At 52.7% G+C, this 16,654-nt stretch overlaps 1 protein-coding gene across 3 annotated transcripts in view; it reads right to left on the reverse strand.

Annotated features, from left to right (window-relative positions):
- The window catches only part of TTLL1 (TTL family tubulin polyglutamylase complex subunit L1), a 30,840-nt gene extending 14,710 nt beyond the window's left edge, over nucleotides 1-16,130 (reverse strand). The window contains exons 1-5 of one of the 3 annotated variants that reach the window (XM_036088315.2): nucleotides 15,977-16,130; nucleotides 9,674-9,747; nucleotides 7,101-7,217; nucleotides 916-1,124; nucleotides 66-246 (exon numbers count right to left, since the gene is read on the reverse strand). In XM_036088315.2, the coding sequence (XP_035944208.1) occupies nucleotides 66-246; nucleotides 916-1,124; nucleotides 7,101-7,213 (503 nt within the window). In that variant the 5' untranslated portion in view covers nucleotides 7,214-7,217; nucleotides 9,674-9,747; nucleotides 15,977-16,130. Of the gene's footprint in view, nucleotides 1-65; nucleotides 247-915; nucleotides 1,125-7,100; nucleotides 7,218-9,655; nucleotides 9,748-15,976 lie in introns of all 3 variants that reach the window. The other 2 variants (XM_036088312.2, XM_036088313.2) reach the window with 2 other exon arrangements.
- Between the last annotated feature and the right edge of the window lie 524 nt (nucleotides 16,131-16,654).

Consider the following 16,654-nt stretch of genomic DNA (forward strand, 5'->3'; position numbering starts at 1 on the left):
AGACTGACAGGTGGCCTGGAACTCCTAACTCGGAAGCCCCTGGGATGGGCGGGCCCTGCACTCACGAAGAAGTCTTGCTGTCCCGGGACCACTTTTTGATCTGTGAGAGCTTGTTGATCAGAAAGATGCCCTTCCCCTGGGCTTTGCCACAAGGTTTCATGATCCAGGTGCTGGAAGGGCTCTTCCTGAACTCCTCCACAAACAGGTTGTAGTCAGCGGGCAGCATGTAGGTGACCGGAACAAAGTCTGAAAGGGGAAACAGAGGGGACAGCAGTGGGTGAGCCAGGCCAACATGGTCACGGGCAGGAGAACATGGCCACTGCTTTTTCTGAGGCTGCTTCACGCCACCCCCCTCCCCAAGCCAGTATCGAAAGGACTAGCCCCTCTGCCATTCAATTCGTGTACGATAACCTTATCACCTGTGTGCTAAGCACTTCACAAACCTTTAATCCCCACAGCACCCTGTGGGCTAGGTCCTGTTATTATCCCCATGTATCAGATGAGGAAACCGAGGCCCCGAGAGATTGGTTATCTAATTTTCCCGGGTATGTAGAGGGATTCTGAAACTATCCGACAGTCCAGCTTCTACCACCAGACCGGATCAGGGACACACTTCTCCCTGGGAACGGCCAGATGCAGTGATGAGCCTGCATTACAAAATGCAGCTTGCAGTTCAGGACGAGCACTGAGCTCTGAGTACTGAGGACGCGCTCTTCCTCACATGCACCATGTTCCCAAGGCGCTCCTAGAAACTCAGATCCAAACGTGAGCCCCCACCCTGCCATTCTGGAGACATGTGGAATGAAAGAGGTGCCCAGCCCAGCCGGCACAAGCATGTCACCATCTCGGTACCTGGTGTCACTAGTGAACTCAGGGCTGTGTTTGAAACATGGGGCCAGTGAGAAAGACACAAACCCAGATAGAGGTATTTCCCATTTTCGTCTTTTTCTGCTAGAGGACTCCCTTCCTTCTCCAGCTCCTTCCTGTATCTTTTAATATTCTTCACCATCAGGTCCTTCCGGGTCAGTTCGTAGTGGTTCGGAAAATGGTTGACTATTTGATCGTCTGAGAGCCGATAGCCAGTCTCGACACTAAAAACGTTTCGGATGGTTTGCACACTCATCCTAAAAGGGAAGCACAGAAGGGGCATGCAGAGCAAAAGCTCAGAGCAGGTCCACGTGGTGGCAGTTCTCTCAAAAGCTGGTGACCGGAGGGGCTTACCTGTTTCCCCCAACCCCTGGCACTGGGCCAGGAGATGCCTGGCCCAGTGCGGCACAGGGCGGTGTCCAGTGACCAGCTGGGTTCTGATCTCTGGAGAGTTCTGAGTCTCTACAGTGGATGGTTTCACTCCCCCACACAGAATATATGCTCCATAAATGCTTATCGATTAAGGGTACCATTGATTGTGGATAACAAGCCAATGAAAGAGCCTCCTCCAGACTCTGAAATCAGGAAAATCATTTACACAATATCTTCACCCAAAGTCAAGGACAGGGACCGCTTTAAATCAAAATCACAGGGTGATTTGAGGGCCCTGGGTCAGTACTTCATATTCTTGCAGATGGGCTAGCACTCATAAATATAAAGGGGCGCCTGGGTGGCTCAGTCGTTAAGCATCTGCCTTTGGCTCAGGTCATGATCTCGGGGTCCTGGGATCGAGCCCCGCGTCGGGCTCTCTGCTCAGTAGAGAGCCTGCTTCTCCCTCTCCCACTCCCCCTGCTTGTGTTCCCTCTCTCGCTGTGTCTTTCTTTGTCAAATAAATAAAATCTTAAAAAAAAAAATTTGTCAGACAACTTGGGAAATGTGAGCATGGATTAATATTTGATGATACTCAGAAATGACTACTTTTTTTTTAGTTGTGATAACAGTATAAAGTAGGATATCGTATAACATAAAAAAGAGTCCTTAGCGATTAGAGATTCTGATAGGAATGTTTTGGGTGGGACGTTGTATCTGGAAATCGCTCCCAAATAAGCTGGTGCTGGTGCGCTTTTCTCTCTGCTTTTGCGGGTGGTCGAGCTCTTTCGTAAACATTTTAAAACTCCCATTATTCCAATGACCGTAGAATCAAAAGAAACCCTTTGGGCACTCATACAATTTCACATTATGTTTTTCTTTATATTTATCCTTTTTTTTTTTTTTAAAGATTTTATTTATTTATTTGACAGAGAGAGACACAGCGAGAGAGGGAACACAAGCAGGGGGAGTGGGAGAGGGAGAAGCAGGCTTCCCGCGGAGCAGGGAGCCCGATTCGGGGCTTGATCCCAGGACCCTGGGATCATGACCTGAGGCGAAGGCAGAAGCTTAACGACTGAGCCACCCAGGCACCCCTTTATATTTATTCTTATACAATTTTCCAAATTGCTTTAGAACTGTCACAGTTGTTTTAATGGCTATACCATAATCCACCCGGTTCACATGGGTACCTTTCCCTATAACCATTTAACATTTAGTTGTTGCCAGTATTTTTACCCTAACCAATTGTTAAGACTTGATGGGACGCTTAGCACTTAAAACAGGAGCTCTGAAGAGATCAAATATCCAAAGTTATACAGTTCCACTCTTTTCTCTCTCTCTCTCTCGTTAAGACTAGCTCCAAAATGCTTCTTATGTGGCATGAAGAGGGAGGCGCTCTGCACCCTCCTAAGCATTGAGTAATCAGAGAAGCCAAAAGGACTGAGGGCTGTCTAAGCCCATGGCACAGAGCCGTGGGACACAAAGCAGTAAGTACAAAACACTTTTTTTTTTTAAATGACATTTCAAGATTTTATTTATTTGAGAGAGAGGAAGTGCGCCCGAGCGAGCACAAGAGGGAGGTAGGGGCAGAGGGACAAGCAGACTACCCACTGAGCAGGGAGCCCAACCCCGGGCTCGATCCCAGGACCCCGAGATCATGACCTGAGCCGAAGGCAGACGCTTAACGACTGAGCCACCCAGGCGCCCCTGATAAATATTTTTTACAGCTTGTGCAAATAAAGGCCAGACCTTCTGATGTGCTGTTCTCTCTCCCATGGCTCTTTCAATCTGTATTTTCCCTCCTTTTTTTTTCTATGTTATTTATTTGTTGAAGACCCTGGGTCACCCATCCTCCAGGTCCTCCAGGGGTCCTCACATGTTCCTTACTTAGCACGGCTACGCTGGCGCCCCCTCCCTACCCACCTCCCCCCCCCACATGCTGCCAGTAAATCAGGAGTCAGACCACAAGGCCTAAGAGCTGCAGGTCGATTTGGGGGCACATCTACATTTGGACCAGCCACATTTAAGTGCTCATCAGCCCTGTGGTCAGTGGCTCTCGTACTGGGCAGGCCTAGACTCCTATGTCATTAATGGAGGCAAAATGGGTATATTTCTACGTTTTCATTTCTCCTTCGTGTATTAGCAGGAATACGTCTACAAGGAGAAGTTTCCCTTCATCAACAATTTGGATAGCCAAAACAGTTCATACAGGAAAGACTAATGAAATGCTTGATTCTTTCCCTTTATTTATCGGTTTTTAAAATAATGAGCTGGTTTCCTGCCATCCTCAGGTCATGTGATGAGACATATTCTGGGTATCTAGTACTGCAAAGCAAATTGCCCCGTGTTAGCAACTTCAGACAACAACCACTGAATCACATCTCACGGTTTTGTGGATCAAGACTGGGACCGGGGCTCAGGGGAGCATGCTTCTGCTCCATGTGACACTGACTGAGGCCACTTGGGAGTATTCAGTGTATGATCCAATCTGGAGGGTCCAAGAAGGCTTCGTTCCTATGTCTGGCACCTTGGTGGGCATGGCTGGAAGGCCAGGCCTAGCTGCAGCCACCACACACAACCCCCATACACAGCTCCTCCAGCAAGACAGTCCCAGCAGTCAGGCTTCTCACACGGCGGCTTGGGGCTCCCAGAGGGCTCCCATAAAAGAAGGGGAAGCTGCTAGTTTCTTAAGGTCTGGGCCCAGACACGTCTCACTTTGGCTTCGCTTTGGCCAAAAATGTGGCAGAAGCGATGGTGTGCCGCTTGGAGACTAGCCCTGAAAGGCCTGCAGAGCTTCTGCCCTCCTTCCTGGACCCTCGCCACCGCAGGAGGGCGAGCCCAAGCTCGCTGGCTAGAGGGATGGGAGAGCTTTGTGGAGAGAAGCCGCTGTGGTCCTAGCCAAGGGCACCCAGGAGCAGACGAGCCCCCGCTGACCCCCCTAGGTGACAGCAGATGCACGGGTGAGCCCAGGCAGGATCAGCTAAGTCCTGCTGATCTAAAAGTACCACCGAGCCAAACCTAAAAACACATGTGCTATAAAAATGGTTGTTTCGAGGGGCGCCTGGGTGGCTCAGTTGGTTAAGTGTCCGCCTTTGGTTCGGGTCATGATCCCGAGGTCCTGGGATCGAGCCCCACATCGGGGAGCCTGCTTCTCCATCTCCCTCTGCCCCTCCCCTGGCTCATGCTCTCTCTCAAATAAATAAATCTTAAAAAAAAAAAAAGAAAGAAAGAAAAGAAAAAGAAAATGGTTGCTTCGAGCCCAGGGTTTTGTGGTGTCTATTACATGCCAGCAGTTTGGCCATCAGATAGCTAATACACCCACACTAGGATAGCCATGGCTTTCGTGTTTCACGTTGCTCCTACTTCCTGCCCGTACGCGAGCTGAGAGCAGAACATAAATACAGTTTCATAATATGTTTTTCTTTATATTTATTCTTATACAATTTTCCAAATTGCTTTAGAACTGTCACAGTTGTTTTAATGGCTATACCATAATCCACCCGGTTCACATGGGTATCTTTCCCTATAACCATTTAACATTTAGTTGTTGCCAGTATTTTTACCCTAACCAATTGTTAAGACTTGATGGGACGCTTAGCACTTAAAACAGGAGCTCTGAAGAGATCAAATATCCAAAGTTATACAGTTCCACTCTTTTCTCTCTCTCTCTCGTTAAGACTAGCTCCAAAATGCTTCTTATGCGGCATGAAGAGGGAGGCGCTCTGCACCCTCCCAAGCATTGAGTAATCAGAGAAGCCAAAAGGACTGAGGGCTGGCTAAGCCCATGGCACAGAGCCGTGGGACACAAAGCAGTAAGTACAAAACACTTTTTTTTTTTAAATGACATTTCAAGATTTTATTTATTTGAGAGAGAGAGAGCACGCCCGAGCGAGCACAAGAGGGGGGTAAGGGCAGAGGGACAAGCAGACTCCCCACTGAGCAGGGAGCCCAACCCCGGGCTCGATCCCAGAACCCCGAGATCATGACCTGAGCCGAAGGCAGACGCTTCACCGACTGAGCCACCCAGGCGCCCTGACAAAACACTCTTATTCAGCCTTTCTTTCGGAGCTCCTGTGGAAGCAGAACTCTGGCTGTGTTATTTCATTCTACCGTAGAGAAGAATATAAATGTGATGCCAAACCACACACGGGTGCTGCGTTTCTCCATAAATGCTTTCTGCTGCCATTCCATGCTCCTCAAGGGAAATAAGGTTTTGGTTTAAAGCACGGGTACCTTAAACTGCTCAGGAGCAAAGAAGGGGTCATCCCTCCAATCACTGCTGGAGATGGAAGCTGGACGCCAGTCTACTCTGCACCCGAGCACCAGGCTCTGGGATGCTGGGGTAAGCCAGACAAGGTCCCCACTGTCATGAGGCTCGCAGTCACACATAATGAGGGCACAGGCGGGGAAATCACAAATCATGGCACGCAGCATTCGCTGCATGACACTGAGAAAGCAGGCTGGGCGTCTGGAGAGACACAGGCGGCTTCCGGCGGGGCAGGCAGCTCGTGCGCTGGGGCCTGAAGGACGGCGCCGGCACATGCTTACGGAGCACCCACCACATGCCACGCTCTGTGCTTTACTGACTCATTCAAACTTCAAACAACCGTATTTGCAGAGAAAGGTCAAGTCCTTTGCTAATGGCCACACAGACAGCAGTGGGAGAGCCAGGCTGGGAAGCCAGGCATGACCTGGCTCCGCGGTCTGCACATCTAACCGCCAGATGCATTGCACCTCTCAAGCCTGGGCTGAGGGGGCAGAAAGCACAGCCTTCACAAAGCTGCAGAACAAGAATGTCTTAGAAGGTCAACAGGGGAAAAAGTGCCGACCGCTGCACGGGCGTGAGAGAGAAGGAAGTGGCTGGAAAGAGGCCCAGTAACATTTCTCAGGGCAGCAGCAGGGAGCGGGTCTCAGGGAGCGCGGATGCATAGGGTAAAAAAGCCTCCAGGGGCGCCTGGGTGGCTCAGTCAGTTAAGCATCTGCCTTCAGCTCAGGTCATGATCTCGGGGTCCTGGGATCGAGTTCCACACTGGGCTCCTTGCTCAGCGGGGAGCCTGCTTCTCCCTCTGCCTGCCGCTCCCCCTGCTTGTGCTCTCTCTCTGACAAATAAATAAAATCTTAAAAGAAAAAAAAAAGCTTCCAGAGACCCACCAGCTCCCCCTCCCTCAAAGATTCACCCAGTGCTCCGGGCGCAGGAACTGAAGAGGGCTGGGCACGGCAGAGGCAACCATGGGAGGCTGTGTTTTGGCGTATAACGCTGCCAGAGGGTGGAGGCCGCCCCGAGGCAGGGCACAGCCCAGGCCTGGACAAGGGAGGACACAGGACCTCACTCCATGAAGAGGGGGGAGGCAGGGCGGGGGCAGGAGTCTAGGACAACCCCCCGTGTTTCCAACTGGGTGGAGCACCACCAGGGACTCAGTGCCGAGCCCTGCCTCCCTGTTCCTCGTGTCACTCGCTTTTCAGCTGTTGTTAACCAGTCCCACCGGCACCCGAGGAAGCGAAGGGAGGCACAGACCCCTCTCCATAGCCCCCTTCCCCGGCGCTGGGCAAAGGCACTGACTGAGAACGCCAACCGGAGGGGGCTCTGGCTTCTCACCCAAACCCTGGCTGTCTTAGCCAGGCCGGCTTGTGCGGAAACGTCCCGGGACTTCTGATGCCAGGCGGATAAACGGGAGTGTGGGAACGCTCCACAACGTGGACAAGCAAAGGGCTTTCTCGTCGTGTGCTCCTGAGGAGCCTTGGGGTGGAAGATCTGCAATGGGAGGCGCCCCTCTCGAACACAGGCTGCACCTGGGCTGCCAGCAGTCACAAGACTGACAAGCAGGCTTCGGGAAGAACAAGCAAATCCTGCTTTCTCTACTTACCAGTAAAAGTTCCAATCTTCATTTTCCGTCACTTGGATCCATCCTCTCTTTTCAAAGTTATTTATCAGCACTGACTTCTCGATATCAGTGACCCATTTCACCTTTCCTGCCATAATCCTGGAAGAGGTCAACTTGTTAGAGCTTGGAAATGTCAACAGCAAAACACTTCCCCTCGCATATCCCAAGCTCCACCTGCCCGGGCCGTGGTTCTCAGCCATCTGGCTGAGACATCTGGCCATGTCATCTGTTGTCACAGCTGGGATGCCTCCGGCATCTAGTGAGTAGAGGCCACGATGCCGCCCAGCACCCTGCAGCGTACGGGACGCCCCCCCCCCACAGCAAGTCACCCAGGCCAAAATGTCAACCGTGCCAAGACTAAGAAATCCTGGCCTACTGGGGGGAAGGCAGCAATCAGACAGGGACCACCCGATGGGCATTGCCATTGTGACAGGAGCCACGAGGCAGAGGCGCAGCACCTGGGCTGTGAGAGCCGAGGCTGGGGGTGGCCCACGCAGGGTAGCTGTGGAAGACCGCCCTCAGCTGGGGGCCCTGGAGCTGGCTCCCCAAGGGTGGGTGGGAGCCTATCCCAACGTGAGCACCCCCATTCCCGGCCAGTGCCGCTACCTCCCTGCTTCCTCCCCTGCCCTGCTCCAAGTCACTCTCTGTAAGTGCAGGTGACCTTTAAGTGTTTATCTGACCACATCACTCCCGTTTACTAGCCTCCGTGGCTCCCCAGTGCACTTAAGACACACAGACCCCTGGCCCTCACCTGCTTCTCCTTCACCTGCTGTGTTCTCGCCACACTGGACTCGTCTGCCCACACTCCGCCTCAGGGCCTTGGCACATGCTGGGTGGGTGTCTGTGCCCGTGGCACTCCCCCTCCCTCAAGGCCTGGCAAAGCTGCTGCCCACTCATCTGCCAGCATAAGGGACTGTTACTTCCTCCACAAAGCCTCCCTGACTCTAGGCCCGGTACACAGCCGTTCGGTACTCCTGCACCCCTGCCCCTGCCAGAGGCAGGGAGCTGGCTTTCTTCTTCGCTGCTCTGGGCCCAGGGCCTAGCACTGCGCCCGGCATGTGGTAGATGCTCCATTCAGACTGACTGACTATGGCCCCAGGCCTGTCAGCACCACTGTGTGACTTAGAGAAAGTTAAAAGATGGGGACCCAGGTTTGCCTTGCCTCAGGAGAGGGAGAGAGAAGGCACTCCCATGGAGCTTTCACACAAAATCAGCCCACTGCCTCCTCGCCCTGCCCAGCAAAGGCAGTGGCGTAGAGGTGGGACTTGAGTTCGAGGCCCAGTTCCACAACTCACGAGCTGTGTGACTCTGGGCAAGTTACTTAACCTCTCTGAACCTCTGTTTCCTTATTTGTAACAACAGGAGCTACCCATCTCACTGGGTTACAATGAGGATTAAATGAGTGAACAGTGAGAACAGTGTCTGGCACGTAGAAAGCACTCAAGAAATAGTTGGTATTACTGTTGCAATCACCCCCTTTTATGGATTTGGAAGCGGAGGCTCAACAGTTAAGAGCCCCTATAAGAATCAGACTGGGGGCACCTGGGTGGCTCAGTCGTTAAGCGTCTGCCTTCAGCTCAGGTCATGATCCCAGGGTCCTGGGATCGAGCCCCACATCGGGCTCCCTGCTCAGGTCAGCAGGAAGCCTGCTTCTCCCTCTCCCACTCCCCCTGCTTGTGTTCCCTCTCTCTCTGTCTCTCTCTCTGTCAAATAAATAAATAAAATCTTAAAAAAAAAAAAAAAAAAAGAATCAGACTGAAGGGAGTCATGGAGCCCTGATTTGAGCCAGGGTGACCCTACTCTGAAGTGCCACCTCTTTTCACACAGTCCACTGCCTCCCTCTGAACCTGGCCTTCATCAGGATGATGCCCATGCCCACGGGGTCGATCAAGGTAAGGAATACACAGAATCGCTCTCTGCAAAACGAGAAGTTGCCCTGTAACCATACGAGGCTGTTAACGTGGAAAGTCAGCAGCTGCCTCACAGAAATGCTGGGAGAAGCATCACAGGAGCGGGATCCCCACGCGCTGTCACCCCACACCCCTCACCGAGCTAACCCCAGCCAGTGTCCAAACCCACCGCGGAGCCGCAGCGAGTTCACTGTTTCTCTACCTGACTTCAGCGCCCACAGCCCGGCAGCCCTGCCCAATCCTGCTCCAACTCTGCCCCCTAGAGTCCAACTGCAGACTCGGGGATTTCGGGGGAGAACCACCCCCCAGGCAGGCAATGTCCACACCACCACCATCATCCCCCACAGCCCCTCCACGTCTGAAATCCCACATCTCAGTGCACGGCCACCTGGCAGAGACGCTGAGCCACCCGGGGTGACCCAGCAGGGGCACAAAAGGGGCCGTGCTTTAACAGTCAGAAAATGTTTCCCGGCTATGATCCCTGAACCCAATAAGGCAGAGAGGGCAGATACTCTCATCCTCACTTTATGGAGCACAACCGGGAGCCTCCGAGGTGAGGTTTTCTTGCTGCCCCCCCCCCCGCCCCCACTTCCGCCATCTGGGACCATGGGCGCTAAGAAAACCAACCTCTCAGGCTGGACCCACCATAGGTACTTCTGGAGCCAACAGGCACAGCCAATTTCGCTTCAGCTTCAGGGACTCCTGCTTGGGGTTCGTACCTAAAACAGAATTAACACACAGGCAAAATGTACAAAGCACAGGACCGAGAGACAGTTTGGGAACACAGCAAAACCGCGTCTTCTGCCGAGCAAGAGTGTGCCACAAGATGCCTTGAGGTTCTTTTCTTATTGTGATAAATATTACTGAATTCTATTACTTTTTGACTCCCGCTGGACTTCTGGGGCCTCCCTGTCACTCCTTCACTTCACACGCCCCCTGCTTCAGCCGAACACCCCACCTCCTCGCTGTTCTGCACGCACGCACAACCGCGGTGCTCTCCCCACTGCTTCTCATCCATCTCCGCCAATCACAAAGGTGCAATTCAAAGGCCACCTCCCCCAGGAAGCCATTCTCATCGCCTTTTCCCTCCACTGAACCTTCTGAATACCTCTCCTGCCATCTTTGCTGGCACACAGAACTTCCTACCTTGCATATTCGTTCTTTGTCTACTTTCCTTCTGTAAGTGTGCAAGGTGAGGACTCTCTTAATCACCTCCTTCCTTCTCATCCCACCGACTCTTTCTAGATCTAGGTGTGAGCATTTGCAACAACGCTCACAGTCCATTTGGCCGGCCCCATTATCTCCAGTACTGAGCCCACTGGACACGGGAAGCAAACGATGCCTACTCCTTGCAGAAGTGAAGGAACACACATGGCCCCAAGGGTCAGTCCTCTGAATCTGACTCTGCTTTCAAGAGTCACTTCCCTGTAAATGTTATGGGTTGAACTGTATCCCCAAAAAAGATATGTTGAGGGGCGCCTGGCTGGCTCAGTTGGTATAGCATGTGACTCCTGATCTCAGGGTCATGAGTTCAAGTCCTACATTGGGCATACAGATTACTTAAAAAAAAGAAGAAGGAAATCTAGACACAGGGACACATAGACACACAGGGAAGGTGGTCACGTGAACATGAAGGCAGAGATGAGAGCTATGCAGCCACAAGCCAAGAAAAGTCTGGGTCCACCACAAGCTAGAAGAGACAAGGACTCCTCCCTAGATTCTTCGGAGAGAGCACGGCTCCGCCAACACCTTGACTTCAGACTTCTGGCCTCACTGAGCCACCCACTTCATGGCACTTTTTATAGTACAGCTCCAGGAAACTAATACAAGATATAACCATCCTAGGCATGAGAAGAAAAGAAATTTACACCCATAAAGAGTTTTAAATATATATGTGGGAGACAGCACAGTAAAGTGATGAGCAAAAGGACAAAACAGCTATTTATGATTTTTTTTTTAAGATTTTATTTATTTATTTGACAGAGAGAGACACAGCAAGAGAGGGAACACAAGCAGGGGGAGTGGGAAAGGGAGAAGCAGGCTTCCCGCGGAGCAGGGAGCCCGATGCGGGGCTCGATCCCAGGACCCTGGGATCATGACCTGAGCTGAAGGCAGACGCTCAACGACTGAGACACCCAGGCGCCCCGACAGCTATTTATGATTAAAAAAAGAAGAAAAAGAAATGAACTAAGGCCACCTCTCCTTTAAAGAGACGAAGGACCTCCTTCCAGAAAAGCACCAAACCAGCATGATAACCAGCACTGAGAACCAATGACAAGGCAGCCCCATCAGAGCCAAAGGAGGGACAGCAGTTACTCTGCACCTGAAGCCTGGAGACTCGTTCATTTCCCCTGCTCACACGTCTGTGGGAACTCGAGAGTTTTCTTGGGGCCTCCATTTCCCCCATGGAAAAAAGTGGGAATGAGAGCCACAGGTCCTCCACAGTAGGGCTGAGATTACTGCAAGGTCAGGCAGGTGTGGTCGTGGTGCACCACAGTGGACTTGAAACAAGCACATCAGCTTTCCCCGAGGTGCCCTGAAGCTCTCCCCGATTCAGCCCCGCACACTCCTCCACTTCAGCCCCTACTTACAGTGGGCCTGCCCGGCTCCTGGCCCCGTGCTGTAGTCCAGCCCCGCCCTCGAGGAGGAAGTAATTCCATATTTCTACTACCACCCCAAACAACAGCTACCACTTATATGAAGCACTAGGATCCGTCAGGCACAGGCGGGGCAGTCTGTGCATATTCTTCTCTGCTACATACATCCCTTTGGCTCACATGCTGCCGGTAGGCAGGTATTCTCCCCATTTACACGTGGAGAAAGTGGGGCTCAAAGAGTAACAGGCAGAGCACAGATTGCAGCCTGTGGGCACCCACGCTGCCTCCCTCCCACACTCTGTCAACTGTCCGTTTACCCCGCAGGGCAGGGGGTGGGCTGATCGGCCTCTGTCCCCCAGCACCCAGCCAGAGCCAGGCACAGCCAGGGGGCTCAGAAATGGTCTGCAGAACAGACAAAGGAACCAGCTAGCCCATCCCCACAGCACAGAAGCCAGGGCTGACTCCTTCCCAACTCTAAGAAATACTAAGCCCTTTCCCTTAGAAAAACCAATAAAGAAATACCTGATGTCAGATTGTTCTCCTGTTACTTCCTCCTAAAACAGGGCGGGGGGGGTGGGAAGTGAGGTTAGCAGTACCATGTAATGAACTTGGTAGGTTACCGCTCTAATGGGGTTCACGTGAACTGAATGTTAAGCCATTTGGTCACCTACTTTCTTTTCCTTTTTTTAAAGATTTTATTTATTAATTTGAGGGGGGGCACAGAGGGAGAGGGAGAAGCAGACTCCCCGCTGAGCAGGGAGCCCCATGCGGGGGCTCCATCCCAGGATCCTGAGATCATGACCTGAGCCATAGGCAGATGCTTAACCGACTGAGCCACCCAGGTGCCCTCAGTCAACTACTTTCAAAACTCAGCATTATATGAAGGAATAAAGAAGATGTGGGATATGGGGCGCCTGGGTGGCTCAGTCGGTTAAGCGTCTGCTTTCAGCTCAGATCAAGATCCAGGGTCCTGTCCTGGGATCAAGCCCCATGTCAGGCTCTCTGCTCAGCGGGGAGCCTGCTTCTCCCTCTGCCTGCCTCTCCCTCTGCCTGCCCCTCCCCTGCTTGTACTCTCTCTCTCTCTCTCTGCCAAATAATGAAAGCTTGCCATTTGCAACAATGTGGATGGAACTGGAGGGTATTATGCTAAGCAAAATAAGTCAGTCAGAGAAGGACAAATACTATATGATTTCACTCGTATGTGGAATTTAAGAAACAAAACAAGTGAACAACAACAAACCAGGTGAACATACAGGAAGGGGGAGAGAAGAGAGAGGGAAACAAACCATAAGAGCTCTTAACGATGGAGACACACTGAGGGTTGCTGGAGGGAGGTAGGGGACAGGCTAGATGGGCGATGGGGATGAAGGAGGGCACTTGTGATAAGCACTGGGTGTTGTATGTAACTGATGAGCCACTGAATTCTACTCCTGCACCCAATATTACACAGTATGTTAACGAACTAGAATAAATAAAAATTTGAAAAAAAAGTTAAAAAACCAAAACTGAGCGTCATAAAACCTAACCTAGAGAAACAGAGTTAGTTGTGTGCTGTCATGCTGACTGTGCTCGAATCCCAGTGGGCTGTCACCACCTGAGGTCTGTCAGCCGGGGAAAGGCATTCTCAAAGCAGGCAGCTGGCTATGTTCAGAACGCGATGTGGGTCCCCCTCCTGGGGCTGGTGGGCGGGACCTTCATAAGCTTGAGGACAGGTTTCCACGGGGATGGCCCTCGGTGTTTGTGCTTCGACAGCCTAGCTTCTCACCCACCCACTCGGCGACAAGAGACGTGAAGCCACCTGGGACGAGGTGCTCGTGGACAGTCTTGATCCAGGGAGACAAGACAGTCATTTAACAAGCTGGAAGCCCCGGCAGCAAGGTGCCTTAACAATCCAACAAAGCTCAACTGTGGTCCTGAGGGGGAAGTGACTATTAATTCATCTAGCAGCAGATTGTGCCAGGTCTACTCCAGAAGATTCCAGATCTATCTGTGTCTCTCCCCAGCGTCCCCATAATCCTGGACGACCCCAGCAGACTCCGCTGGTTTCCTTAGCGCCATCCTCACCCCACGGCACCCATTCTTTGCCTAGCAGCAGACTGACCCTCTCACACGCACAAAGCAAATCATGTCACCCTGCTCATAAGCCTCCAGGAGCTTCCATTGCCCCCAGAATAAAACCATCAGTCTGCCCATTACCTACAAGGTGGACCCCACATGATCAGGGCTCCCCATCACCTCTAGGGCTTCGTCTCCTGCACCCTCCCCACCCATCAGCCCTCTTCAGCTCCGGGCCGCCTTTCAGCTCCTCACACCCACCAAGCTGCATCCTGTCTTAAGGCTTTGCTCTCCCCCACATCTGGCCCCTTCTCAAAGGTCAGCTCTTCAGAGTGGCTTTCCCAATGCCAAGCTCACTGCTCCCCACTCATCACACTTTACTTCTCCAGGGCACTCAGGCTGCACACGACTGTTTAGTCCAGCGCCAACTCAAAGCATGGCCCATCAACCCACAGCACCAGCATCACCTGGAGCTCGTTAGAAATACAAATTCTTGGGTGCCTGGGTGGCTCAGTCTGTTAAGCGCCTGCCTTTGGCTCAGGTCATGATCCCAGAGCCCTGGGATCAAGTCCCACACCGGGCTCCCAGCTCGGTGAGGAGCCTGCTTCTCCCTCTCCTCCCTGCTCCTGTTCTCTCTCCCTGTCTCTGTCTCTCTCAACTAAATAAATAAAATCTTAAACAAACAAACAAACAAACAAACTCTTGCGCTTCCCCCAACCCCTACACAGATGCACACTCTCAGACTCTTTGGGAGCGGGGCCCAGGAATCTGCATCTTAACAAGCTCTCGGGTGAGATTCTTACCCTTGCTCAAGTCTGAGAAGAACTGATCTAGTTCATGTATTTGGTTCCCTCGTGATTACCTGTCTTTGACACACATATCTCACGTCAGGAGAGCAAAAATGTTGTTCTGCATTATTGCCTACTGAACCCCCAGCATCCAGAATAGCATCTAATAATGGCAGGTGCTCATCAATATCTGATGAATTAACAAAAATAAAGAGGTGGATTCCCTCCACATACAATCAAACAAGGGTTGTTCGTGCCAAGCAGTGAATCAGGCACGGCCCAGCCCTACAGAGGCCGTCAGAGCTGCCGGCGAGAGAAAGCGGTACACAAACACCCCCAGACTTCCACAGTTTTTCCGGGGGACTGAATTAGGAGATCTGGAGTTTAGCGGATCTCCACTGAGTGAGGGAGCATCTCCGGAATATCCGTACCCACAACCCCAGGAGGACAGAACTTTGCCAAAAGGCCTTTCACTTCCCGGAGTTATGCCTACTCCCTGACAAAAGCCAGGACAACCTTTCAGGAGAAACAGCAAGCAGAGGGAAGAAGTTACATTCATAGAGTGAATGCACTTTTCTGGGTCCAGTCACAGAAAATGAGAGCCCTCTCTGTCCCCATCCCCACTACCCCCAAACACTTTGGTCACTATCACTTTCAACAAAGTCCCAGCTAGGTCAGGATTCTAGGGCATTTCGGTTCCTTTCCAGCTAGTCTTCCTTGCAATGGAAACAGTACCATCTTTAAAGAAAAAATAATAATAATAGTGTCAATGAGGACTTCCGCACAGCGGGATCGCCACCATCTATCTCCGCACCCCACTGGGAGACAGTGCCATGCTCTACGGCAACTATTTAGCCCTGCTTGTGATTCCATGGGCGCAGAGCAAGACCAATCTCTTTGTTAATTGCCACAACCCAGCACTGAAATGTGCTCATTACATGTTTTCGTGACCAAAGAACCTCTCTGCAAACCCGAACCTGCTTACAACAATACGATACTCTTACTTCTAGAACGAGCCCCCTGTAACGCCCCGGCTACTCTATGGGGTGCTCGGCTACCTCCGCCTCCCGCCCCCTTTGACTGACAAACAGGGAGGAGAGATGCCCGGGTCCAACGCCGCAGAGAAGGGCAAGCAGGGCGGGGGACACGAATCCGTCTCCTAACCAGAGCTGTCGCCACAGGTACACCGCACCCTGCAAAAGATGCCATTAGAAGCAATACAGACTGCAAATGAATGGGAGAAGCCTAGGAACGATGAAATTCTGGGATAACCAGTATCGGTCAGAACGCAATTACAACGAGCGGGCAGCACAGGGAAAGTCACAGGAACTCGAAGGAAAAGCAGGGGCACAGTGGTCCCCGCAGGCTTCCCGGAGGGCGCGGGTCCGGCCAGCAGCACCTGAACCACACGGTCGCGGCCGCGCACCCTCGCTCGCGCATGCGCACTCGCCCACCCAGGACCGCCCACACCCTCGTCGGGGGAGGCGGCCTCGGCGGCGGGGCCTCACCTGTGGGCGCAGAGCGCCGAGCAGCGCCGAGCAGCGCGGAGCAGGGCGGCCCCGCGCCGCGCCCCGGCCCCGCCTCCAGCCCCACTCCGGCGCCGGCAGGAGGACTCCACCCGCAGCCCCGCGGACCGGCTCGCCGCGCGCCGAGCTGTACTTCCGGGGCGGCGCTCTGGCAACCGAAGACGCGGCCGCTGGCGCGCGACTGCTTCCGGGGTCACATTTTCCCGGTTTGTCTCTAAGCCTCCCGCTCATCGGGCAGCGCGCGGGGCTCCTAGGGAGAGCCGACCGTTCATCCCCGGGAGGCTCGCAGCCTTCGGGGCCCAGAAATGAGGTCGAGAAAGGTCGAGGCGCGAGGTTGAGCCTGACAGTGGGAGGCAGAGCCATGTGGTGAATCGGGCCCGCGTCTGGACCGCCCCTGGTCCCCTCTGCTGCTCAGCTTCCGTGTCTGTAAGGTTGGGACTGCCGGTAGCGCCGACCTCGCAGGGTTTGATGTCCTTAGGTGATATCTTGTGCCCAACTGGTAATAACCAGTAAATGTAAAATCAGTACTCAAAGGTCACCTCATCTGTGAAGTGTCCCCTGAGCATGGAGCAGATCTAGTTTCTCAAACTATATTTTGTAAACTGTTAGGAAGAGGCAGCTCAGCCTCGTGAGAAATTTAAATCTAGAGTCAGACATGGA

Source organism: Halichoerus grypus, chromosome 6, assembly GCF_964656455.1.
Source record: "Halichoerus grypus chromosome 6, mHalGry1.hap1.1, whole genome shotgun sequence".
Lineage (NCBI taxonomy): Eukaryota > Metazoa > Chordata > Mammalia > Carnivora > Phocidae > Halichoerus > Halichoerus grypus.